Here is a 24599-nt window from a genome sequence, read left to right on the forward strand (position 1 = left end):
TCTGAGGCGCGTGGTAGTATTATAATTTGGAGATTCTTCCGTTCGCTGGACTCCAACATAAACGTGGATTTCCTGTAAAGTAGCTAGCGGTAGTCGTCCACGATCCTACGGTGTCGGCGAATCCATGATATGTCTTGTGTCGGATAGAGCTAAAGCCAGCTGATCGTTTATAGGAGTATTTAATTTCATTTTTTCCCCCAATATTTTGCTTCTTAGCATAATATACTAGCTGTTCTAGCTCCTTCAACTTTTTTTTTGCGTGAAATACTACTAGCAAGACAAGCACAACTCATGCGAGTGCGTCCCAAATCGACGGTAGAAACTACTCCCGCCGTTTCATAATTCTTGTCCCAAATTTGACAAAAATGGATGTATATATTCCTAAAAGATGTCTAGATACATGTAAGATTCAGGGCTTGGGTACGATGGGAAAGAGGTTCTTTGTATCCACAATCTTGTAGGGATGGCCTCTCACGTGATAGCAGCCCTGACCATTGATGACCGCTGGTGGTTAGAGTAGTGTGTCGCGACAAATTTGTTGATTGAGGGCAAAGGTAGTAGAGATGATAAACTAATCCTGTAACGTAAGGACTAATCATGTAATGTAAGGAGGGTTCAACAAGTTAGAAGACATGATGACCACCGGTTGGGGTTAGCAGTGAGGTAAACAAATTCCGTCGGTTTCCTTTTTCTTTCCTTTTGCTCCCCCCCCCCCCCCACACCCTCCTCTAGGGGATCCATCTCGATCCCCTTTTGTACAGTGTTTTTTCTTTTAATCGAAAGACGGAGATCAACCGTCCTTACCTAAAAAAAAGAAGATCATGAAAAAAAATACATATAAACTCGGCAAACTAGTTATGGGAGAAAAGACTTAGGAACAACGGTGACCAGAGTGGGAAGGATGGCAAGGAGAAATGGGTGGTGTGTTGAGTAAATAGGCATCCAACGGAGGGATGGGGAGAGAATGATGTACTTCCTCCAATCCAAATTATTAATTGTCGCAGCACTTTTGTACACATACGCATGTACCTATACATACTTAAACACGTCTAGATAAATGTATATCTAAACTAAGATGTGATAATTAACTTGGATCGGAAGGAGTATGTGAAACTTAGTACTCATGTATCTAGACACGTATAGTGTGTATGTTCACTTATTTTAAAAATAAAAACATGACAATTAATTTGGTTCGGTCGATAGGGAAAAAAAAATCAGGCCAACGGATCTGGACATCAGGACTGAACAAATGGCCAATTCTTACCAGTCAACATCCATGTGGATCCAGTGGAAAGTGGCCCAGTCCATGGTCTACTTGGTGAGGCAAGCACAACGGTATGCCCATATCATGCAGAGTTCTTGTAGGATTGCTCTAGAACGCTAGATTTTGAAGTTATCTGGCAGTAGGCAGAGATCGGGGGCCTGTCCGGAGATGGACGGAGACTGGTTCCCGTGGATTTATACGTGTGTTGGGTTTGACCAGAAATCTCTGTGCGAAAAAAAAAGACATCTCTGCGTGCGCCGTACTTTGCAATCAGACTAGCTAGGCCGTTCTCGTTCTAGGTTTGGATTTGTATGTGTCTCGAGTATTTCGTAGCAGGAGCGCAAGACGTGTGCACTGAACCGAGGAACGTTTTTTGGTTGGTTGTACGCGGGGGGCTCTAATTGCGAGACTGTCTGATCAGCAAAATGGTTAAGGAGTAAGGACACACAAGTACTGAAATGCACTCCCTTCGATCTTAAATTATTGTCGAAATATCACATGTATCTAGACGATTTTTAAAAAGATATACATTCATATTTGGACAAATTTGAGTCAAGAATTTAGAATCGGAACGAGTATATCTATCCCATACTTCACTTAGATGGAGAATCAATTTATATGGTAATATGGTATTGACCAGTATTGACCATAGATGGGTAGCACATGCAGCATGGAGAAGATATCTAGTGCTCCCAGGACATTAGATGCTGCCAAATAATGCCATGCTCCGGATCAATCTAAGCCGTTCAGTAAAAACTAGCGCGTTTGACAGTTTTGCAGTTAGCCGCTTAAAATTTGTGTAAATCAATCCTCGCTCCACCCATTTCTCTCTCCTCCTCACTCTATCTCCCCCGAGCCTCTTTCTTCCGAGCCGCCGCCCCCAAGCCCTAGCTGGAGCCGCCCTCCTCCCGGACGACGTTGCCGCCTCCGTTCGCCGGCGCCCGGATCCGCCGCCGTCTCCATCCGCGGGCATCTCGGAGCTCCCGCCGCCTGCGTCCGGTTGCCGGCCGGCCGCCGCCTCCTCTCGTGCCGCCGCGCCCCTGCCTCCGGATCCGGCCGGCCCTGGGCGAGGGCGCCCGGTCGCCGCCTCCTCTCGTGCGCGCCGCGCCCCTGCCTCCGGATCCGGCCGGCCCCGTGCGAGGGCGCCCGGCCGCCGCCTCCTCTCGTGCGCCCCGCCGGCGCCTCCGCTGCCTGCTTCGGATCCGGCCAGCCCCGTCCTCCTCCGTGCGGCGGCGCCTGACGTTGCTCTCTCCGGCTGCCTAGGTTGAATCTTTTTTTATTGCGGATGGATTTGGTTTAGCTTTTGGTTCCATGCAATTTTCATTGACTGCGGATGAATCGTTTTTTGTTTTCTCGTAAATATCTTGGTTCCGAAACAGCTCGTGAAATTTGTTGTAAATTTGTACAGAATTCCATTCATTTCATTGAAGGTTTGTAGATTTTTCTTTGATATCTTGTCGATTTTCAAACAAAACTCATTGAAATCTCACCGATGCACCGTTCAAAATCCAGACGACTAAAATCTCATTGAAATTTCACAAATGCACAATTGAAAATCCAAACGTGCAATTAAAATCTCATTGAAATTTCACAGACGCATCGTTGAAATTCCAAACGTGCCATTATTTCATTGATACGCCATTGAAATTTCATTGACGAGTCATTTGAAATTCCATTAGCATTAATTATTTAAATGGTATGATAATAAAAAAATATGTTAGCACCAATCACTGCAAAACCTAAGGGTGTGGAATAGAAAAAGGACTAAAGAAAGGATTGTAGGGAGGGTTGATCCACACAAAACTTAAGGAGCCACGTGCAAAATTGTCAAATGTTGTACTTCCGTTCCTTGGATTCAGATTGGATGGCCCAAATTGCTTCGGAGCATGGCATTGTGTAGGAGTACCCTATGAGTCGGTATCACCAGATCCGAACTCACTACATGACGGGTGGCAGGTGACGTTCGTGAGTGGATGTCAATGCTAAGGCAGAGCGACGTACCTGCATTTTGGGAGTGTCGCATTTTGGGAGCACGACACGAGTGGATCTCATTGTTCGAACTTCTTCTCCTTCCAAGCTTGCTGCAGGTATAGCTTCTTCCCTCCTCCTCCTCCTCTTTCAGGACATCAGCGAAAAAATCATGTGTATCATTGTCAATAGAGAAAATTAAGTTTCTAGTCCCTTAATTTTAACAAGAATTAGAAATGGTCACTTAACTCAAAATCGTATACATTCGCCCCTTTTAATTGGCAAAATCAGGTACTTTTGGTCCATCTCCGGCTCTCCCAGATTCAAACGGTATTAAATTGGTTTTGATTCCAGGTAGCACGGTTTTTCCACGTCGTACGTCACGATGCGCAATTGAGAGACCAAATGCTTACGGTTTTGATTTCAAGGATCATTTCTAGGTGCAAACTTGATGATATAAGGTCATGGTTCGATAAAACAATGGTGATCGATACCGCAACTACACCATTACCCTAGTAAAAATGTTATTATTGACAACTGTTTCACCATTTAGACCTTATTGTCACAATAGGGAGAATATTTGTCGGGGGCAATGGCAAGTTGGCAACGACGACGGAACATTGTCAACAAAGAAAAAAGGAAACAAGATTGATACAAAAGACTAGTTTTTTCAAACATGAAGAAAAAGGAAAAGAAGGAAGAATATGAACTTTGAGCTTTTGTTCAAGAACAAAAAAGAGATGATATTTTGAGATTTAAAAAAATAAAAATCAAGAGAACTTTGAGTGTTTCTTTTCGTTTTCGTTTTGCAGACAAATTTAAGTACCTCCAATAGGCCCAATAAGCCCACAAGACAATAAGCGTGATCGACGGCCCAGAGAAAGCGAGTTACTCTGTCCTGATCTCCTCCTCTAGTCCTCTTTCTCAACAGCTTCCTGCTTCCCGGTGCTCCACGCCCGAGCTCGCCACCGGAGGCGGAGGCAGAGGAAAGTAAATAAAAACCGAATTCGAATAAAGCGGAGTCAATGCAGGCTGCGATCACCGACAGCATCTCCGCGCACTCGCGTCCGAATCCTTCGGTCTGCTTCCTGCGGCTGTCACATCCACACAGGGTCCGGATCCACCCTACTTCCCACCGCCGGAACACGAGGGCGAGAGCCATGGCCGCTTCGGTGCCGTCGCCACAGCAGCTTACCATCACACGCCCCGACGACTGGCACCTCCACCTCCGCGACGGCGACGTCCTCGCCGCTGTGCTCCCACACAGGTCTGCAACTAGCTTGGCATTTACTCGTTTTGGTAATGCACACGGAGCGTTCGGTACAATGTCTCAAAAGCCTAATAGACTGTTGTAATGTTTCCTGTGTGGCAGTGCGAGGCATTTTGAGAGGGCCATCGTGATGCCCAACCTGAAGCCACCGGTTACAACGACGGCACGTGCGGTAGAATACAGGGAAGAGATCCTCAGGGCACTGCCTCCTGGGAGCAGCTTTGTGCCTCTCATGACGCTCTACCTCACTGACAACACCAGCCCGGAAGAAATCAAGCTCGCAAGTATGGACTCTCTCTACCACAATCGGTTCTTTAGCTGTTTGTTGCTGCGATGTTAGACAGTTGCATGTTCTTCATGGCCGTGTTCCGTGGTTGCCAAATATCTGCAGCTGTTGTTTCCCAATTAGCAAACTCTTAGCAAAAAACCAGATGATAGTAAACACAAATATTGGTTGAGGTGTTTATTTGTCCCAGTGCCGATCGATATTTGCGCAATGTATTGGTTATGAGATTATTAGTATCTGTGAGAAGCTAGAATCAACATGATTAATGTGCTTACAGTACGTTACAATTTTGTGTCATCTTGTAAATTTAACGTTGCTCTTCCAATCATGAATTATGAAGTTCTGGCGGTTTGCATGCTAAATTTATTGTATTGGTTTTTAGGAAAGAGTGGTGTGGTTTTTGCTGTCAAGTTGTATCCTGCTGGAGCAACTACCAACTCCCAAGACGGTGTAACTGATATAATGGGGAAATGCTTGCCTGTCCTTGAGGAGATGATCAGACAGGAAATGCCCTTGCTTGTAAGTAGTCATGTTGCTCTTCTTTCTACATGCTTGAACTTTCGGTCCATGTGCCAAGTTGGTCTCTAGTTTTGCTTCAGATGTTAAATGAGGTTGTTATCTGTTGCCTTGACAACACCTAATAACTTATTAAAAGGGTATTGCATCAAGTTGCTAATGTTGGTTCTTTCATGTTCAAAGTCATATCGCCACTCTTTGGTTGTTTCTCATTTACTTCAGGTTCATGGAGAAGTCACTGATCCTCATGTTGACACCTTTGACCGTGAGAAGGTTTTTATTGAGACAATATTAGCACCACTTGTACAAAAGCTTCCAGAGCTGAAAATTGTTATGGAACATATCACTACGATGGATGCGGTGAACTTCGTAGAATCATGCAAAGAAGGTGTGTGCTGTTACATGACCTTAATATTTTGGTTCGCCCTTTATATATGGTCATTACATTTTTGTGTCTGCAGGACATGTTGCTGCAACAGTGACTCCGCAGCATCTCCTTCTCAACAGGAATGCCTTGTTTCAGGGTGGTTTACAGCCTCACAATTATTGCTTGCCAGTACTGAAAAGAGAAACTCACAGTATGTTTTGGCCACCCTCATATTGTAACTTACACAACTTTCTATCCTCGTGTCTCTAATAGTCTAATTCTTCCCAACTGTCGTAAGCAGAATATTTTGGATGCACTTCCTACCATTCCTTATTGTTCACAATGAGATATCTTTGGTTGAAAACATTTGTTTGTTTGTGGGAACTATGCTTGAAAACATTTTATTAGATATTCCTTCATCTGTTAAAAAACTAGACTTATCACATTGCTCATCACATTATCATGTTTTCTTGTTGTGATTAGATCCGGCTCTTACCCAGCATTACTATTTCGAATATAGAAATGAAAATGGACTTCCTTGGATTGTAGAAACAATTACTTCATTTGTAGGATAGCACTGGTGGCGTGCAATGATAGAAAATATGCTCCCTTTTCCCTTTTCTTATTTCTCTACAGTATCGCATGTCTTTAAGTGTTTCTGAATCTTATACATCAGGACAAGCTATCGTTTCTGCGGTAACCAGTGGGAGCAGGCAGTACTTTTTGGGTACTGATAGTGCTCCCCATGATAAACGGATGAAGGAGTGTTCCTGTGGATGTGCAGGAATATATAGCGCTCCTGTTGCTCTTTCTCTTTATGCGAAGGCATTTGAACAGGTAATATATTTATCCCTATCGCGTTCTTTGGTGCTCACATATTTTGTTTGCTCTGGATTATTACCATCTACAAGAAATTATGGTTTTAGTGTGGTCACCTACTTAAGGTCTGTTACAAATTCACAATCTTGCAGGTAAAGAACCAAACACCGGAATGTTAAAATTCCGTACTAACCAGTATCATGGACATATTTTTATGGTTTTCAGGCTGGTACTCTTGATAAGCTTGAGGCCTTTACAAGCTTCAACGGGCCAGATTTTTATGGTCTTCCAAGGAACACTTCGAAGATTGTTCTGAGAAGGAGCGCTTGGAAAGTGCCTACAACTTATACATACGGTTCAGGGGTGATTGTACCTATGTCTACCGGGAACACTCTAGAATGGCTTCCATCCGATCATTCTGAAGAATAAGCAAAATACTAAATCAGCGACACTTATTCTGAATCGGAGGGAGTACATCATTTCATGATTCATTTGGGGTGAACAAGTGGAGCAGTTTCATTTCCCCCCTTTATGTAGAATCAGAATGCCAAACATGGTCTTTGTCATAAACTTGTCCCCCGTGGGATTCTCGAAAGCAAGATTGTAAGAGTAACCTAATCAAAACAACAGCGAGAGGTTTTCTCTGAATAAAAGAAAAGAGGGTCATCTTGAGTAATATGCATTTCGTTGCATATACATTAAACAAATGCTGGCACGATTCCTGATTATATAATTAGACAGGAAATTGCTATATTTTCGGTAATGCGAGGGTATGCATCAATGCATGATTTGGGGTCAGGAATCAAGGATCATGGTTTTTATACGTTCGAAGGAGAACAGTCAGTCTGTTTTTCTTTTAGCGAAGAAGAATCTGTCGAAAGAAGCAGAATCCTTCGAGGTTCGGTTTAGTTGTGGCTGTGCCTGTCAGGTTTGCATCGGCCCGGTAGGTTTGTTTGTAGGCCCATGTGGCTGGCGATGTAGCGCCGAACTTGAGCGGGGGGCGAAACGAAGCGCAGCACAATGGCAAAGAAGGCGACGTTGATGCGGGCTGCCGCTCCAGGCTCCTCCTTTTTCATTTGTCAACAGCATGTCGTCGTTTTTGTCCGTCGTCAAGAGATATCAGTGCTTCAATTTCCTCCTTGAGAATGAGAGTACTATAGTATACAACTGGCAAAAAATTGCATCTCAGGTTCTCAATACATTGCTTTTTTTTTCCTTCTGAACAAGAACATGACGAATCATCAGGTCATCACCAGCTAAACTCGGTAGTACTCCTCCCCGAAAAAAAAAAACTCGATAGTACTCCCGCCGATTCTAAATTGTTGTCGAAATATTACATGTATCGAGACGCTTTTTAAAAATAGATACATCCATGTTTAGTTGATACTTAGGCAAATTTGAGTCAATAGTTTAAATAATTTAGGATCAAAGGGATATATTGGAATACACGGTTCATCGCGTGGATCTCCGTTGCTAACCACTTCGCCGTCGCCAATGACCACCTCTGGCAGGACTCTCGTCAACATCCAACCTCTCGTCGCCGTCCTCGTCATGAACCGAACACAGGAGCGCGCGCCGCTCGGTTACTCCCACAATGCCCATCTCCTCCATCTCCCTCACCACTCGGTCGGCATCCTCCCTCTTCCCCGCCCTCCCCAGCTCCTCCACCAACGCGCTCCTCGTGATACGATCCACCACCGTCCCCGACCTGGCCATCTCCCACATCACCCGCTCCGCTTCACCGACCTCCCCGGCCACCGCGAGCGCGCTGACGAACGCGTTGCAGGACGGCTCCGTCGGCACCATCCCTTTCCCCCGCATTTCGTCGAACAGCTGCCGGGCGTTCTTCGTCCGGCCCTGCTCGCTCAGCCCGTGCACCAGGTAGCTGTACGTGAAGGCGTCCGGCTCGCACCCGTAGCTGGGCCCCATCTGGTGGAACACGCGCAGCGCGTCGTTGAGGTGCAGCGACTGCGCGTAGCCCCTGACGAGCACGTTGAGCGACCGGGTGTCCGGCGGGATCCCTTCCTCCAGCATCTGCCGGAAGAGCGCGGAGACGGTGTCCATGTACATGTAGTGGACCATGGTGTCGTTGCCCCCGCGCGAGACCAGCGCGGTGAAGAGCGCGTGGTAGGTGTCGGCGGCGGGGCGCGCGCCCGGGTCGGCGGAGGAGCGCATGAGGGTGTAGACGTGGAACGCCTTGCCGAGCTTGCGGAACTGGCAGTAGAAGTAGAGCGCGGCGCGGAGGAGGGGGCCCGGGGAAGGGAGGGATGGGAGGAGGGAGAAGAAGAGCGCGCAGGTGCGGTCGAATTCGTGGTAGAGCTCGGCGGTGCCGAGGCGCTTGATGGCGACGAGGAAGGGACCCGGGTCGGGCCGGAAGGTGGGCAGGCCGAGGGAGTGGGTGAGGAGCGGGAAGAGGAGGCGGGCATCGGAGGTTGAGGCGAGGGAGGATGCGAGGACGGGCGGGGTGAGGCGGGAGGGGAGCGAGGCGATGGCCGCGGAGACGGCTTCGGCGGAGGGCGGGCGGCTGGGCGCACGGTGGCTGCGGCGGAAGCGGTGCGGGGTGCGGCGGGAGGAGGTGGAGAAAGGGATGCGGTGGGAGAGAGCGGGCGTGGTGCAGAGGATGCGGCGGAGGAGCGTCGTCATCCCGGCGGCGGTGGCGGCGGGCGCATCCGTGATTCGGGATACACCAGTGTACAGAGGACTCACAGAGTCACAGGTCACAAAGGTCGCATATAACACAACGGTTTGCACAACACAATCCCACCCGGTAGGCGCTCACCGCCAAGCACGACACGCTCGGAGCACAACGAAGGGGACTGGGGGGAAAGAACAGGCGGGGCCTGGTCAGCTCTTCTCTTGGGAAGGATGGCCGCCGCGGTCGCGTTGGCGAGCCCTCTCCGGCGACTACTCCACTTCCCTTACCCTCGCCGTGCTATCCCTCCACCGCACCACTTCTTCGCGCGAGGTAAGCCCTAAGCCCCTTATGCTCGCGGTTTGATTGAGCTGCGGTCTAAGACTTGGCCGCCCACGCGCAGGGCGGTGTCACGTGGCTCTCGCCGTCGCTGCGGCTGCGTCCGCTAGGGGGAACTTGGACAGGCATGTAACCGAGGAAGTCATGAGCATTCTGGATATGGTTATCTCTTTTTCTTAATTGTGACTCATCCTTGTTTACCTTTGAACTACATAGAACTTCCATCCGACCCTAGATATGCTATAATGCCACATGACGGTTGAAACAGGAAATAACATAGCTCCATCTTTTTGCATATTTAATATTCCGTACGTACTATCAGGTTAGTGCATGGCTCAGTAACTTTCTCTCAGTATTGAGCTTGGTGTAGAGTTTGAGACTGATATGGGTAGCCATTCAATTCATGAATTAGTATTCAGATCAAGCTTATGGCATTATGCAGGCAGAAACAGCTTCCCAACGAAGAGACGTTTTCCACACCAGCTTTCTTACTCCGCCAGTCATAAAGGAGGCTATGCTGGCAATTGAGAAACTAGCTGGTATCAAAGCAGTAGCTCAGGGGGGCTATCCACAGGTGGAATTCAAAATTTCAAATACAACTCAAGGACTTGCTAAAAGCTTAGATTAACCTATATACCTTGTTTTTCTCATCTTTATATTCATCTAGGCTGAGCGATGCCGAATTTCAGTTGGACATCCAGACTCTATGAAGAGTAACCCAGATGTAGTTGCTGCTTTGAGGTTTTCTCGAATTCATATTGTAACGACCACTAAATGTTATGTAAACTGACTTCGAGGCCTTTCCCAGCATCTCCGGCAATTTCCGATTGGAACCCTGTTCTCATGGTGACTTTCTCGGTGCTATTCTTGGGGCAGGAATAACAAGGGAGAAAGTCGGTGATATACTTTTGCAGGTCCACACTTCCCAAATACTCATTTCTTGATGCTGTGTCAACCTTTTCCTTTTCCATATTATCATCACCCTTTTTTAGGAGGAAAGAGGTGCTCAGGTTCTTGTTGATCCAGATCTTGTTGACTATCTGACTAGCACACTAGAAAAGGTAGGCATCTCCCAAATCGTGTTGCCATTTTCTCGTTATGAGCCTATGTCGACGGTGTGTATTTTCTTTTATGTTCCTCTGTGCCTATGTGTATGACGGGTAAGATTTGAGATATTTTATCCTTACAGTTAAGACTTCATGTGAACGTCATGCAAAGACTAAACTCAGTATTACAGGGCTTTTGTCTTTATTTTTACTTATTAATATCAAGAAATAGGATCTTACTTTGTATGGTTATACTTACATTATGGATATTCTGTTTTTACTTGATGTTAGTCTGTTGTATTTGTGGATTTTGATCCAATTCTGCACATGAACTTTGACTGATGTTCATGGTTTTGCATTATTATTGTTATTGCAAAGCGCAAATTATTCTGTTTATGGTTTACTCTGAGTGGAATTTTATTGAACAGGTAGGGAAAGTTGGTGTTTCATGCACCCAGATTCCTTTGCTTGCTCTGGAGTACGAGCCACCAAAGTTAGTTTCATACCTTGGTGTATATACTGCTTGCTTAGGATCACAAAGTTTTACGATGTAATACCCTGGAACAAGCTACTTAACACTACCATTAAACTGCAGGACCAAATCTTTTAAAACTGTAGAATCATCACTTAGGGTTGATGCTGTGGCCAGTGCGGGATTTAAGATCTCGCGCACAAAGCTTGGTAGTTTGATCAGGTATGAACTTTGAGCTGTTAATTTGCTACTTTATGTTCTGTAAGGACTTTTATAACGGCAATGGTTTCTTGTGAATTTTCTTGTCTTATGTTGGACAGCGTTGTCGGTTTGTTGCATTTTTATTATTGATCAGGATGTAATTCATTTATGGGGAATATATGCCTCTTTTCATTGTTCAGTTCTGGAGATGTCCGCGTGAATTGGTCACCGGTTTCGAAAAGTGGAGCTACCCTCAAGGCTGGAGACGTTGTTTCTGTCAGTGGTATGGGGAGATTAAAGGTAAAGAAATCACCAGTTATGACCCTTTTGTATAATTCTCTCAAGGAAGTTAGGATGACCTTACGATGTTACTGTTGGCACTTAGTTCACTCTGATGGAAATATATTCTTGGTTTTTGTTGGAAGGCACTCCATCGGTAAAGGTTATTGAAAATATGTTGGAGTTTGCACCATATTGTTATGTCAATTAAGTTGGATTCATCATTCCACATGTGTTGTGTTTGTATTGTTTCAATCCTCTCCTTTCCTAATCTGTGAAACATAACCTCAAAACTTTAAATTGAAAAGGTCCCATGTGTTCCTTGATTTATAGCAACATGTTATATGATCGAGTTATTCAAGTTATTTGTTTTCTGTAGATTGGAGAAATCGTGACTACGAAGAAAGGGAAATATGTAGTGCAGCTGATTCAATATTTGTAGGCCCGTGACCGATCATTGGTTCTTTCAAGATTACCTGACTAAGATAAATGGTATGCATTTTGACAACTGCTATGTGAAGAAAATTCTTTTGTTCATGACTCAAATTACAGAGCTGATAATGTCACAGAGCTTAGTATACTCTGAATATTCACCGAGAGTACTTTATTTTTTAAAACTTGTCAGGGTTCACCAGTTCTATAGAAACTCCTCAGTATAGATTTAGTGGTGTCATTATATTGCTGAGTCACGACTGAGGCGGTAGAAAAGAGCATACGTCTATTATATAATTAAAACAAAAGGACAACAAGCCTCCACATTTGTCCACATAGGTTAAATTATCTACACCGTTGATTAGATGGTGGGTCACAATTATAACGGTTGAGATAAAAGGATAAAAATAAACCAGCCATGGTGGATATAAACCCAGGCGCAGTCCGTTCCTTACTACTCCTAGCAGGCTGCAGCCTGCAGGGAATTCTTATTACTGGAGTAGTTCGATTAGGATTGGAATTGTATTGCATCTGAATTATGCCATCGTTTCATGTAGCCAATTAATCCTTTCTCTTGGTATGAATTAGATTCTATTCTTTGTGTGTACATCATGTGTGAGGTTAGCATTTTTTGAGAAACAATTAGGTCCTTACTTAATTGCAACTTTCTTGATCGAGTGGATAAAAGGTACAAGTATATTTTAAATTACAAAACTCAAACTGAATTACAAATGTTGATACTCCAATATACATGAAACTCAGAGACAATCGATCTATACATAAGTACGTGTTTAAGCCATGCATGTCACAAACGGAAAGACATCTCCATGCATCTCTTATTAAGTGGATAATGAATACAATTCTTTTATGGGTAATTTCTTTAGTGGATCAGCAATTCAATTTTCGCACAATCTCTTTATATAAAAAAGTTATTAGCTACTGTAATTATAAGAATTTCTTATTCGATGAATAAATTAGCAATTAGTTGCATGCAAAAACTATATATGAAATAACTAGATTGATGGAGAAAGAGTGGGTGACTTAGCAGTTATTGATGAGTGTGTATCGATGAATATCTAAACTTACATGGGCCTGCGACATAACATTGTCTTTACTGTCACAATTTTATAAGGTATTATCATTTATAATTTCGTATAATCATATTCTTATGAAAATAATGGTCAGCATTGCCTATCTAAAACTGTAAAAATACAATGAAAAAGTGAGTCACCTGCGAGTAGATTTATCACCTGCTATAAATGAAATAATATGTCCAATAATATGAAGAAAATCGTAACCTGCTAGTTATGATGGGAGTAACGGTTTATTTATGTTGCGCCTGCTTACCACTTGTTATAGATTTGCACTTTTTCTGGCGATGAAACTCATCCATGTTATTTATAACAGACAAGGACAGCTGGACAAGAATCAGATGTGAACAGTTTATATTAAATAAATATATGCGACAGCTTATCCTAATTAATTCTCTTAACTCTAGATGAAATTAAGAATGAAATTTAGTAGGTACACAATTCACTTATAGTTGCACACCCAAGTTTTTCATGTTTTTAAGTAAGTGATACTCCCTCTGATCCATAATAAGTGTCTTGGATTTAGTACAAAGTTACTCCCTCCATTCCAAAATACAACGTGTATAGATTTTTCTAGAAAATTCCATAATACACCTCATTTTTCTTTTGGTACCCGCATCCGGCCAATAACTAGTCACATACATTTACTATTAATCTAATATGAGTGGTTAGGCACTAGAAACGAGAGCTACTTTGGTTCAAGTGCACAAATCTATATGAGGTGTATTTTGGAATAGAGGGAGTACAATTTTGTACTAAATCCAAGACACTTATTATGGATCGGAGGGAGTATCATATATGCAAAGGTGGGGGCCCATAAGCTTAAAAAAATCTGCTTTTGCAAGAGTTCTTCATGTGGCAGCTATCACTGATATGGCCTTATTGGTATTTTGCAGGATTGAAGTCCCTCTTTGAACTGCAACTCCTGTTAGGACCTGTTCTAGTTTTAGGCAAAAGCAAAAGTATGCTTTCCAAAACAAACAATTTACAATTTCAAAATCAACGGGAAATTTGTTTCTTCTGCTTACTATATAATCTTTTATACTAAACAACATCCTCATACCATATTCGTAACGATCAAGTGCCAGCAATTTCAATCGTGGGACCTGTGACGTGACTACGATAAAGAAGGAAACCTTTGCACTTGGGAAAATTGATAACTACGGGTCATAGCTTCAACCCCCATTTTAATGCCAAAAAGGCTTGGCATGGGGCAATCCCTTGTACAAGGTTTATGGTTCCAACTTCCAAGTGACATTACCTTCTTCTTTTTAAGACACCAAGTTGCAAAATTATCACAAGACTTGTTTTTGAAAGCTGCAAATCTGCTCTTACTGTTGCATATGGTTTGTTACCACGAGGCTCTATTTTGGAAGAATTCATGCCCAGCTCATTTTATTGAATACAGAAATAAATAGTCCAAGGTACCAATATTCATGACACTTGTTTGTGAAAAATGAACCACAAATTATCATAGATTTTTTATTCTTTTTTAAATGCTATGCCAGCACACTGGAATCTGATTACTAAAGCTCTTGCGACTACCATCTGAAGTGTCTATCTGATTCGCAATCATGCTAGACCTGGGGTCTAATAGCGCAATGCTGGCATATCCGAATATGTAGATCTTTGGATAATGCCAGAACAGCAGGTAAGTTTCAACTCTCCAGTTCCTTTAAAATGCAATGATTTCCCCTTCTTAGTCATAGAGATATCCAATCTGATCCAGTGATAACTACTAGACTGCGCCAAAAAGCAGGACATCACATGCATGTTCTTAAAGGAGTCTTGTACCTGTGTCCCAACTTTGTGGACCTTAAATGTTTAACGTGACAGCCTGTGACAAGAAGTTGTTTGTTTTAAGCCCGCAGATTAATTGGCCGGGAGACTAGTCTAAAGCTACAGCTACCTCCCAAAAGCTTGCTCACTCACATGCTCCTATCGCCGTAGATTTGGGACTCCTCTCTTCAGCAAAAACTGAACATTTTGGTTTCTGAGCAGAGCAAAGAAGCCCAAGTAGCTTTTGCCACCAAATGGGTTTTATCATTACAGTTGGTTGATTTGGCGTGAAGGGGGGCCTCCATTTGGTATGGTGACTTTAAGTTTAAAGTGGATTTGGGTGAAATGTTTAGTGCGCTAAATGAGTGGAACAGGTAAGGTGAGGGTGAGGTACCCTTTCCAAAAGCAAGATCATCCGAATTTTGACGGACCCTTGCATAGCAAGTATACTTTGAACCGGCGTGATGTTGTTCTTTGTGGCAGGTGGATAATGTAGATTAATATATGCAGTGTCAAGCCCCAGTTTCCTAGCTCCTGCATGGTGCCAGTGTCAAGTTTCTCTTGACTGCTGTCTGCAGTAGTGCAGTCCAGCAACCTGTTGAAAATAGCCGCTCCTTCAAAAAAGACGTCCGTTCCGGATGTGCCATTTGCACGACAAGATTGGTCACGACAGAATCGACTGAGGCGCTAAAATATGCGTAAAGTTTCCTTGGATTCTACGCTCACCATACTTTAAAAACACACAAACCCAATGCTTTACCTTTTGCTTGTCCTAAACCAACGGTGAACTTGCATTTCCTCCTTACTATATTTCCCAACGGAGACTTGACCAATCCGAAAAGATTCGACGCTGAAAGGACATAACGCCCTGTGAACTAATCTTGTCGTGGTTAGGCTGTTGATAGGTGTCGCTCATTCACCCCCATTTTACTGGGATGTTTACACCACACGCTGCATATTTTTTATCTGGGATGGTTCTTAAATTTTGTCGACCAAAATAAGAGTCAACTTAAAACAACAACACTCGATGGCCCCAAGGTGAGGCAAGGGACCGATCTCTTTCTCCTCACACGTTTCGGCCTCCCATTTGCCTGGTTCAGAACCTATCTTTGCCGCCGTAGGCACTTGCGGAAATGGACACGCTTAGAATCAACGGATCAATCAACAGCATGCCTACAATTGGAAGACTGCAGTTTTGTCGCTTCGTCTATTAACTTATGGACCCAGAAAATATGGGATTTAATTCATTTAATTTTGTTCCAGTGAGTCGACAAAACAACGGTTAAGAGTACAGTGTTTGGGGCCAAATCGTCAAAGGCGCACCAAATGATCAAAATTCCCAAAAGCACAGTGGTATTGCATTGCTGGTGGAGTAGTCCTGAGTATAAGAAGAGATACAGCAAAGTTTGAGTTTTGAAGCAAGTCGGCCGGACCGGTCCGACCGGATAACGGGATACCGGATTCAGTTGGCTCCCTGTTCCGTTCTGACTGCAATCAAAGTACGTACGTTATCCGGAGCCTACATGCATGATCGTTCCATCAGCAACATATGGCGTGCAAGCACCGTTCTCATCTGATCGTATCCTGTCCCGGAAACCGACGCCGGCGTAGCAAAATTAACGATGCATGGTACAGAGAAGGAAGTCTCCCCTTCACGAGGCGGCCGCTTGGCTTTTGCGACGTGCCACCAGCGCGTTGCGTTGGTCGCTGTCGGGTCGCAATGGTTGGAGGCGGCAGCAGCAGCAGCACCATATGCTGCTCGGTCACGGATGGGTCGGATGATGGACTGCGGACTGCAGCCTTTGCTGACATTTCAATGGAGTCTACGAAAGCATTACGAAATCATTTTGTCTCTTGCCCTTTCTATATGTTTGTTTTAAACCTAGCGTGCTTAATTCTTTTTTTCCAATTTATCTGTCTCTTTTCCTCCTACGAACTTACGACAACTAGAATAAAAAAAAGTTTCTCTTGTCATGCATCGATGTGAATTCAAGAAGCTATTCACATCGACCTGTTTTTTTTTTAAGGAAGCACGGTGCGTTTACAAACACGCACTGAGATTGACGAAATTACTATGTGCACGTCGTAGTTGATGGGTATGTCAGTTCCACTGAAAGTGTAATGCCGGATGTCTTGAACGGAGGGGAGAGGGCCTCACATGAAATTGCCGCAGGGGACTGGACTCTTGATGTGATAGTGTAATTTATTTATTTTGTTTTTTTTGTAAGAAGGGGGATTTATTCATTAACAGCAGATTACATGGCGGAGCCTGTAAAATACAGAGCTCTGAGAATTACAAAGTTGTCTCAAAGGACAGCCAGCAGACCTGTGAAGGTTGTTGGTACAAGAGACAAAAGAGATGTTATTATTTTTATTCTTAGCTGCCCTAGCAAGCTGATGAGCTAGAGTATTGTTATCTCTAGGAGTGTAGATCATCTGAGAGTTCAGCCTAGAATGGATAACTATAATTTGAGAAAGATAAGCTCTAATAGATCAATGCCCTGGGCAGTTGACAATGTCCTTCTATTGGCATGCAATAGGCATGCAATTGCTAGAGATTGGTTGTCAGTCATCTGCTTAGCTTCCTGCTAATTGAGATGAGAGATGAGATCTGCATCTTGATATGAACGAGGTCACTACAGACATGTCATAATTGACGGGTTCATCAAAGTGTAATGCCGAATGTCTTTGAACAGATGCGAGGAGCCTCACATGAAATTGACACAGGGGACTTGACCCTTGATGTGATAGTTTTTTTTTTTTGAGAGGGTCGGTCCACCGTCCCCGTTGTACATATTTCCTTCTCTAATATTGGCAAAGCTTTTGTCCTTAAAAGAACATTTCCCGCTAGAGGTGTCCTTGGACATGATCTCTCCTTTATAACCTTGGTTAACTTGGAGAAATTAATGCACCTTTCGAGTTGACCTCAGCACCAGATCTTTTTTTTCTCAACTCATGTAATTTAAAAAGAAAACTTTTGACTCGTTAACAGCGTCGATACCCAGCCCCTTCTTGCTAATTTGATCCGCGTCAAATACAAAATATGCTTACTTAAAGGAACTAGTTGAACCAAGTGCGAAGACGTCGACTATGCGGATTGGCACCGTTGTTATGCTTTAGATCCACTCATCCTCCGCGAGGAAACTTTTTCTTAGCTAGTGTAAACAGCACAATTAAGTGAGCCCCAGAGAAAGCTTAAACAACGCAGGGCTGTACCAGTAGCAGCAGCAAATTGACCGTAAAGCATGGTATGGCTTTGGGGATCGACAACCTTAATGGCGTCACACATGGCACACAGCTTAGTTAAGTCCGATCGAGTTTAATTTGCCGCGCACCGTCGTCACATGAAAGGAACTAATGGCCTCAGATTAGTTTAGACCGGTAACACATGGGCGAAGAAAGGGATCCGACCGATCGATGTACTGATTAAACAAGCAGAGAGGGCCCTACTGTAGACAGGCGATAATTAGCTAGGGTGAGCGCTCGGACAAGTCAACAGTCTAAAGCAGCTAATAATCAAAGCGCATGCACCGTGACAACAGAACGGGAAAAGAAAAATATCCGGTTCTCTCTTTCTCCGTTTGTCTGTATGCGTGGTTGGGTTTGACTAACGCGACCACGAAGGCGGCGAGCTGCTGCTAGTGCTAAGCTAGCCCCCGCTGTCAGCATCCGTTCTTTCCTTTGTTCTGGTTTGAAAAAACGCTACTAGCTGGGCCTGCAGCCCGAGACGCGGTCGCACTCGCGTGCGTCGGTAAAGTTGTAAATTCCGGCGTTCCCTTGACGAGAGTGAGAGCGGGGCTCCCTTTTCCTGGTATGTCCAGTGAGACGTGTCGCCCGTTCCTGACGTGCTAGCCGCGCCGCAGCGCCGTTCGTCGAGCTCCAACACTGGTGAGTCTTGGTCAGGAGCCTTGCGTGCATCGCTACCGGCCGTTCAAATTAACCAATACTGTAATAGAGATGTAACGGTCGAAGAACAAATTAAGCTGCGAATTAAGCAGAGCAGCGCCCTAGTCCAGTCCATGTTTGTTCCTCCAACCAAGCGCTCCAATCATGAGCCATGGTTGGAGTGCTAGATGCATGTGTGGATGTGGGATAAGACGGGTGCGTGAGGCAACACGCGTATGGATGGTCCAACAAAGCTGCATGCAACACACAAGCTTTCACAAACACCCCAGACTTGGACAGCGAAAAAGCACCTCATCCTAGCTACCGCGATTCAGCCACACCACAAGCTGCGGTCACGATCGTCAAATGAAACGAGCACGTACAGCACAGATGGATGGGTCGTCCGGACAAAAAAAGACGAGACGACGGGACACCATACGGAGTATATCGGACCATCAATCAGCGAGGCCGAGGCGACCGCCGATCAGCCGTGACCGGCGACATGGCACCAAGCCGAAAATGGCCAGGCAATCAATCTCGCACCCAGACACGGAGCTTAGCCAGTAGTAATTAGTATACCACGTTCCGTGCAGTCGTGCCCCCCAAAACTCCTCCAGATCTCCCGCTCGCGCGCGCGCCCAAACGCCCAATTTGAGGTCCCCGGGCGTGCAGAACTGCTGCAGATGCCCTGATGGGGGAGCCCATCGCGCCACATGACAAGATTCAGCGCTGGATCACGGGCCACCGGACCGGAACCGGGCAAGAAGCCAAAGGAGGATGGATTTACAGGAGGAAAGAAACGCGGGACAGGCAGATAGATGCGGATTCCACTCCATCTTCCACCGGGTTCCCCTTCCATATCACACTCTTCTTTTGCTGTTGACAACTGGTCTCTACTGTCCAACCAAGTGGGCTCTCTCCCCGACCCAGCGCAAAGTCTTCTTGGTCACCCTACCAATTTCAGCGCTAGCGATACCATTTCCGTTCTGTTCTTTCACCGGCCCTTCTTCCCCTTAATATGTCAGGAACATGGACTGGGTCACTGTGAAACGAAACGTGGAGCGGCCGCGAATCCTGACGCACCAGTTGGTAGTTAGTCCAGTGCAGATGATCCAGGTAACAAGTACTACAGTACATCCTGCCACAGTTTGGCTCAAGTGCTGCTGGCTGGAGAGAGTGTCAAGCACAGAACTTTGTCAGCAGAAATTGAGCTTTTGGAGGAAACGACCGCTCCATGTTGGTCATTGTGTACTTCTACTGTGTGAGGCGAACATACTACAGAAGAAGACTTCGGGCCTGTTTCCAAACACTGCTTGGATCGCAATACTGGCAAACACCGAATTTTGGCCAATTATAGCTCCAGATCAGATCTTACGAGCAGTAGTACTCCAGAAAATTACAAAGGTCGTATTTATGAGCGCTGACGCAAGAACAGTACGTACTGGTCGAAGATCAGAGTGGAATCAATCCAAACAGCCACCGTAGAAAATACCAAACGGACCGGAGTGACATCACACGAAAAGCAATAGACCAGTCAGAATTAGCCAGGATCGATCTAGTAGCACATCAAGTTCAGAATTAAGCTTAATTGATCAATTAATCGGTCCATCCATTTCGGAGTTCCCGGCCGCGAGCGATCAAGAAATCAGAGCCGAAATCTAGAGCTCGTGAGTCGCGACTCCGAAAAAAGAAAAGAAAAACTCCCCTCTTCCTTTCAAGAAGGGAGCAAAAATTACAACAGCAGCAGCAGCAGCTAGCACCGATGAAGAAGAACAGCAAACACCTTACAAAACTAGAACTGCGAAGAAACAGCGGTACAGCGATAGTAGTAATAGCAGATTTACTTCGTAACCGAGGCGCGCGCGGGCAAAGGCGGAGGCTTTGGGCGAGTCACTCGGCCGGCGCCGCGGCGGCTGACGCGGCCATCCGGGGCGAGCTGACGGGGAAGAGCGGGAGAAGCCTTGGCGGCTCGGCGCCCCTTGGCGAAGGGTGGAAGAAGAACCCCTTGTCAGCGATCGCCGCGCGCTCGGCGGCGTCCCCGCCGGAGGACGACGCGGGGGAAGGGTTGAAGGGGTCGCCCGTGAGCGGCGTGACGGGGCTGAGCTTGAGGGACGGGAAGTCGAGGACGCTCGGCGAGAGGATCTCCGGCGCCTTGGACCTCGGCGACGGCGGCGCGCCCATGGCCAGCGGCGCGATCATCTTGAGGTTCTTGAGGCTGCTCCGCCGCTCGTACAGCTTGAAGGACGGCTTCTTGGGCCGGCACGGCCCGTTGCTCGCCGCCTGGCCGTTGCCTGCGTTGGCTGTCGCGGCCGGCGCCGTGGCGTTCTTGGAGGACTGCTCGGAGCCGGTGAGCATCTGGACGACCTGCTTGAAGGAGTTGGTGTCGGCTTGCACGAAGGTCGTGGGGAACGGGGTGGTCTCGATCGTGCGGGGTACGGGCCTCGGAGAAGGGCGGAGGTTGTGGTGCGGTTGGGCTTGGGCCTGGGCTGTAGTGCGGTGGTAGGGGTGGGACGGCGAGGTGGAGGAGGAGGAGGAAGAGGAGGTGGAAGACGACGGGGAGTTGGGGTCCCGCTGCTGAGGCATGGGGAGGAACTGCTTGGTGGCAGATGACTCCATTGAAGCCTCCTTGTGTGTTGTGTGACCTTCAATTCTCGGGTCGGGGAGAGGATTTGGAGCGGAGGAAGAGGGTGGGGAGGTTAAGAAGAGATATGCGAGGGATGCATTGTTGTAGGTGTGAATGGGTCTTCGGATGGATGCTTTCGCTCTCCCCGTCTTACGGCCCGTTACTTCCGAGCTTTTGTTCCTTTTTTTTGCTGGGTTTTCTCAAATTTCATTCGTCTTCTTCCTCTTTCTTTTTACTACTCGGCTGTGTGTTGGCTGTTGTGCTGGTGGGGGCGTGGGAGACTGGGTGAGTGAGAGTGGGAGCGGGTCTAGTTTGCAGTCAATAACCTTTGCTAGTGCGGTTGTTCACAGGTTCAACGATTCGCTAATTTGCTCGTTGCTAAAAGGAAAGAGAATTCTCGAACTCACAAATCGTAGCAAGATTGTTTCTAAGCTTTGTTACTGATATACCGATGTGAGAATCTAAATTCTTAAATCATATACTCCCTCCGTCCAACAAAGGATGTCTCAACTTTGACTAAATTTGAATGCATCTATACACTAAGTCACGTCTAGATGCATCCAAATTTTGACAAACTTGAGACATCTTTTGTTGGACGGAGGGAGTATGACCTTCCACATGGCGATACACACCACAAGACGACGGCATGTAGCTTGTTGACAATGCTCGTCGACCCTGTGCAACACCGTGAGCTATCGTCGGGTTGATGCTAATTGAGGGGTTGAGGCCGTGTGCGTTTGAGCCAAGATGCCTACTCTCGGCACGTCTAAGTGTGATGTCGAAGAGAAGATGATCAAAATCTGAAACAACGGTGCCCAGCAGAGCAAAGCAAAGCACAGCGGGGTGAATGAGGGTGCAACTTCCATTGATGGATTTTCATTCTCATTTTTGGATGGTACTGTACGTATTTTGAATTGAAATGCAAGAGACCCCCCCTCATTCAAAACCGCCGGGAAACGGAAAGATGCCATGGATTTTTCCGGTGGAACACGACGTGTGCTTTAGCGTTTAGGCACTCGCCTTTGTCCATTTTCGCCTTCAATTCGCGTCGATCGAGCTCTTTCAGGAAGGGTCCAAACTCCCAAGATGCTCTCGCTGCCAGGAAAAGGCTGCAGATCATTGACCTGGGCAGAGCCTCGCCACGGCTTCACCTGCCGCTGTCCCTGCAGGTGGGCCCACCCAAGTTTTCTCCACTACGTCTTGTCTCGTCCCTGCGTCAGAAATTCCAGTCGCCCTTTGTTGGGCTCTGCACGTCGCGGAAATTCCTTTGCTCCTGCAGTGCGCATGCATGGACATGGAACAAGAGGAATTTTTACAGGCTTGTTGCTCCTGCAGTGCGCATGCATGGACATGGAACAAGAGGAACAGCAGGAATTTTTACACCCACGTGAAATAACAGACGCTCATGCCTGCAGCTTTGGAGGCTAGCGTAAATTACACAAACAAACGGGGGAAAGCAAAGTAAACGAGGCTAGTTCTGGACGAGCTTTCCGTTTCCATTTTGAGTTTTCTGCGCGGGCACATTTCGACGCCGCTGCCTAAATGCGACGACGAGTGTGTGTGTGTGGTCGTGGGGAATCGTATTCAGAAAACTCGGTTCCACGTCCACCACCATGGAAAAGGCAATGGGAGGGCGAGCATCAAATTCCCGTTTCTTAACGGCCAGGGGAGAGCTAGCGGCAAAGGACGCCACTGACTGGGCATTGACTATTACCGGCACCGGCTTCGTTGGGCGCGCGCGCCCGATTCGGCCCGATCGAGGGCGCGCGTGAAACGGACACGCGCCGATCGCATGCCACGGAAACCATGCGAGCTGATGCTGTTTCTTGTCTTGTCTTGTTTTGTTTTTGGAGATGGGTTGCTGAGCCGGGCTGGGGGCAGTGGAGGCATCCAACGGGGAAATCGCCGAAACAGGAGACGAGAAGAGTCGTCAGGCCGCTGCGGCGGGGCCGGCAGAGCGCGCGCAGCCACGAAAGGCTGTGGCGCTGCTGGAGATGCCCATAATAACGCCGTGCCGGCTCGGGCTCGGACGGTCGCCGCCAAAGGCCTCGGTCGCTTTCGCCGAGTTAATCATTTAACCGCCCCTAGCTAGCTCCCTCCGCCACCCAAACTGTAGTCTAGTAGCACTACGTGCCAAAGGGAAACCATGGTCAAACAAACACTCCATCACGCCGTCTGTTTATCAGCCCGGCCACTGTCTCGTGGTCTTGGACTTGGAGTGCACTTCAGCTCCAAAATCGACCCGGGGCCTACGATCCAATCCAATCAGGCTCGGTCGCTTGGCTGGCAGGCTAGGTAGAGCCAGCTCCTCGTGGTGGTGTTCTGTTCGATGGATGGATGGACCTCATGTCGATCATGGCATTCTAGCTTGGGAACAATAAATAAAGAGGTGTCTGCAGGTAGATACGCTAGCTCATACGGATATACGTACCGTGACAGTACATAGTACTCCATGTGAAGCAAGTTTGTAGACCTGTTCCCAAGGGATCAGGATCCACGATCAAACTATGGTGAGATGGTTGTTTGGTATGTTTGCATCTTTTTATATCCATCAGATCGTTGGAGCGTGTAATTAGCTGCCGGCTCCATGTAGTATATATCACATCACGGTAGGATGGTAGAGTTCCATTTCTGCATTTCATCTCTGGCGAGTCCTTGTTTTCAACTGTATCTTAGTCCACAAGTTGTAATATCAGTCGACAACAACTTGTTTGATGGTTCTGCATTTGGACGCATTAAAAACCTTTTTTTGACCAGCAAATTAAGCGTGCTTAAATCCCCGACCAGTTCCACCTCTACCCTTTGACCATGACAAAGGCCATCGCTCTAGCTGTGGTGTCTGGACCACATTGCTGTCACTATAAGCTCACTCTACACACTTCCCATTATCTTTTTCTTTCTGAGATAGAGAGATCTACCGAGAGTGTCATCACGACTGTGAACTCGTCCCCCCCACAAAACAGCCATGAAATCTATAGTGTACAGTCCCTTTCATTCTTGAAGACTTGTGTACAGTTGGAGTTACACGCATAGGTCGCTGTTCTTCCATCACCTAGTGTCCCTAGAACGCAACCCGCTAGTAAACAATCCAACAGTTGATCGATTGACGCCTAAAAAAAAGAAGAGTTGATCTATTGACTCCCCTAGGTCTTTCCTTGGGTTCTCCGTGAGACCATGATTCCATCGTCACACACACTACTCTGCATCTCCAGCTCTCCTCGGACCACACAAGTGGATGACAAGATGAAGATGCCCATCAGCAGCTGCCTCCGAAATGGACAAATGGTGGAGAAATCCAGCTCCAAATCTCCTGTCTTTGGAGTCGGACCT

The 24599-nt window shown here is 46.4% G+C and overlaps 4 protein-coding genes across 4 annotated transcripts; 2 read left to right on the top strand and 2 right to left on the bottom strand.

The window, feature by feature from the left end:
- Positions 1-4120: 4120 nt before the first annotated feature.
- LOC100821297 (dihydroorotase, mitochondrial) lies at positions 4121-7168 on the top strand. The gene is made up of 7 exons (XM_003567062.4): positions 4121-4499; positions 4605-4786; positions 5171-5307; positions 5527-5692; positions 5766-5882; positions 6348-6508; positions 6716-7168. The coding sequence occupies exons 1-7, from the start codon at positions 4258-4260 to the stop codon at positions 6917-6919; spliced, it is 1209 nt and encodes a 402-aa protein (XP_003567110.1). The 5' UTR covers positions 4121-4257; the 3' UTR covers positions 6920-7168.
- Positions 7169-7649: 481 nt separating this feature from the next.
- LOC100821598 (pentatricopeptide repeat-containing protein At2g27800, mitochondrial) lies at positions 7650-9150 on the bottom strand. The gene has a single exon (XM_003567063.4). It carries the CDS (start codon positions 9131-9133, stop codon positions 7964-7966), a length of 1170 nt encoding a protein of 389 aa, XP_003567111.1. The 5' UTR covers positions 9134-9150; the 3' UTR covers positions 7650-7963.
- A 168-nt stretch (positions 9151-9318) lies between these two features.
- On the top strand, positions 9319-14167 carry LOC100832647 (putative RNA-binding protein YlmH). The gene is made up of 11 exons (XM_010234013.3): positions 9319-9455; positions 9526-9623; positions 9904-10035; positions 10129-10202; positions 10270-10375; positions 10454-10522; positions 10936-11000; positions 11103-11201; positions 11381-11480; positions 11839-11951; positions 13879-14167. The coding sequence occupies exons 1-10, from the start codon at positions 9356-9358 to the stop codon at positions 11899-11901; spliced, it is 906 nt and encodes a 301-aa protein (XP_010232315.1). The 5' UTR covers positions 9319-9355; the 3' UTR covers positions 11902-11951; positions 13879-14167.
- Positions 14168-20202: 6035 nt separating this feature from the next.
- LOC100832958 (VQ motif-containing protein 4) lies at positions 20203-21449 on the bottom strand. Its single transcript, XM_003569754.4, has one exon. It carries the CDS (start codon positions 21260-21262, stop codon positions 20537-20539), a length of 726 nt encoding a protein of 241 aa, XP_003569802.1. The 5' UTR covers positions 21263-21449; the 3' UTR covers positions 20203-20536.
- Between the last annotated feature and the right edge of the window lie 3150 nt (positions 21450-24599).

This window comes from Brachypodium distachyon, chromosome 2 (assembly GCF_000005505.3).
Source record: "Brachypodium distachyon strain Bd21 chromosome 2, Brachypodium_distachyon_v3.0, whole genome shotgun sequence".
Lineage (NCBI taxonomy): Eukaryota > Viridiplantae > Streptophyta > Magnoliopsida > Poales > Poaceae > Brachypodium > Brachypodium distachyon.